At 31.3% G+C, this 2,216-nt stretch overlaps 1 protein-coding gene across 1 annotated transcript in view; it reads right to left on the bottom strand.

The window, feature by feature from the left end:
• Positions 1–1,028: 1,028 nt before the first annotated feature.
• Positions 1,029–2,216, bottom strand: part of LOC111623429 (transmembrane protein 161B-like) — a 32,679-nt gene continuing 31,491 nt past the window's right edge. The window contains exon 10 of the mRNA XM_023366003.1: positions 1,029–1,236. Within this exon, the coding sequence (XP_023221771.1) occupies positions 1,171–1,236 (66 nt within the window). The 3' untranslated portion in view covers positions 1,029–1,170. The remainder of the gene's footprint in view (positions 1,237–2,216) is intronic.

Raw genomic sequence — 2,216 nt, 5'->3', positions numbered from 1 at the left:
ATGAAGTATGTTTATGTATATTTATATGTAGATTATTATTGAAAGTATATTGCAATAAGACACACTTGAAGAAACAAGACATATTCTTCAGAAAGATTTTAAATAATTTTGAAATTTTTCTATATCCAATGAAATTACCATCATATCTAGCATAACGATATGAATAATATGAGAGAATTTGCATATTCTGCTTTATAAATAAATTTACTATTTAACAATTTTATAATAAATTTTGTTCAATATGTATTTTAATGATAAATATTAAGATAAACTTATTTTAATCAATATATTATTATTAAATCTGTCAATAAACCATAACATGCAATTTGATATTACAATTAACAATCCACTATACATTTCATCTAATGGAAAGGAAAGACAGTTTCTTTCCTAATGGAGACAACAACTGTAGATTATTTTTCTAAACTAAATCACTTAATTAAGTAATATATATTTTCTGGTGTAAATAAAATTATTTTATAACTATGTAGCAATAAATTGTGATACTTCATCATATGAGATTAAGTTTTATAAATAATTTTTCATCATATAAAATAAAAAAGACAATTACTGTAGACCCCCTATAACACTGTAGATAATTCCGTTTTATATGAATTCCATGTTGTATGTGTCATTTAGATTTTACAAATACATGAGCCGTTCACAGCCCGGCACACGTATTTGTAAAATTTTTCTAAGTGACTCATGCAACATGGAATTCATATAACACGGAATTATCTACAGTGTTATAGGGAGTATACTGTACAAATACTTCACACAAATAAAACAGATCATTTCTTTTTTTTCCAAACTAATTACTCACAATTTAATTTATTTTAGTTTAATAAAACTATATTTGAAAGTTTAAAACTAATAATAAATTTTCTCTTAAATATTAGAAAATATTTTACCAAATATATTAATGTGTCCTGTTTAGATTTTATATCAATTTATAAAAAGAATATAATCATAAATATTTCCCTCAGAAATAATAATGATATATTACTCCAATTGCACTTGTGCCAAACCAAACAGCACATAACCACCATGTCATAAATCCTAGCACACCTCTATACAACACAGGAGTAAAAACATGCTTTAGATTATTCAGTGTCAAAGAAAATTGCTGACTTGTGCTGATAATTGTATCATCATTTACAATAACTGGTGTTATTGGCAAAGTTTTGTTTTGGTTTGAAACAGGTAACCATAAGTAACTGCTCCATGTGTATTCACCTACAGAAATAAATGCTTGTTGTTATTAACAAAAATCATTTACTAACTTATATTAACATAACATAAATAATATATATACGTGGTACGATCCAAGAGTTCGGGGACTGCAGTAATATATGACAACAAAAGCATGTATTTAAAGTTGCAGCATATGAAATGGATTTTATCAAACCACCCCTACGTGTTCAGGTTGATTTCGCCCATGTCACATGATTAAACCGCGAGTGCTGTTGTTTTTTTTCGGAGATAGTTACCTTTGTTTTGCGACGTAATAAAAATGGAGTTTCAAGAACAGCGCTGCAACATTAAATTTTGTCAGCGTTTAGGTAAAACATCTATGAAGACTTTAAAATTGCTAAGAAAGGTGTACAGTGATTCTACCATGGTGAAATCAAAGGTTTAAAGAGGGCCGAGAATCCATCGCAGATGATGAACGCTCTGGCTGACTTTCGACTTCACGGAACGAGGAAAATGTTGAGTTGGTCTCTCAATTATCTAGACATTTTACGTCGTTTGTGGGAATCCATTCGTCGTAAACGGCCACAGATCTGGCGAAGTGGAAACTGGTACCTTCTGCATGACAACTCACCTGCACATCGGTCCCAAATGGTCACACAGTTTCTCGCAAAATCTCAAATTAATGTGCTTCCACATTCCGCCTATTCACCGGACTTAGCCCCTTGAGATTTTTATTTGTTTCCATTAATGAAAAAGCATTTGCAGGGACGCCGTTTTGTGTCATCAGATGAGGTGAGAGCAGCATCGCAGGAGACCTTACGGGAGGTTTCAAAAAATGGCTTCCAGCAGTGCTTCCAGAAGTTATATGAGCGCTGGCAAAAGTGTATCGTTGCCCAAGGTGATTACTTTGAAGATGGTTGTGCATCGGCAATATAAACTTTTTAAGGTAAGGAATTTTAAGCAAAGTCCCCAAACTTTTGGATCGTACTACGTATATGTTCAATATCTAGTATTCTTGATTT

Source organism: Centruroides sculpturatus, unplaced genomic scaffold (assembly GCF_000671375.1).
Source record: "Centruroides sculpturatus isolate CEXI.00-Female unplaced genomic scaffold, Cexi_2.0 scaffold190, whole genome shotgun sequence".
Lineage (NCBI taxonomy): Eukaryota > Metazoa > Arthropoda > Arachnida > Scorpiones > Buthidae > Centruroides > Centruroides sculpturatus.
This window is presented reverse-complemented; position numbering and strand designations above follow the sequence as displayed.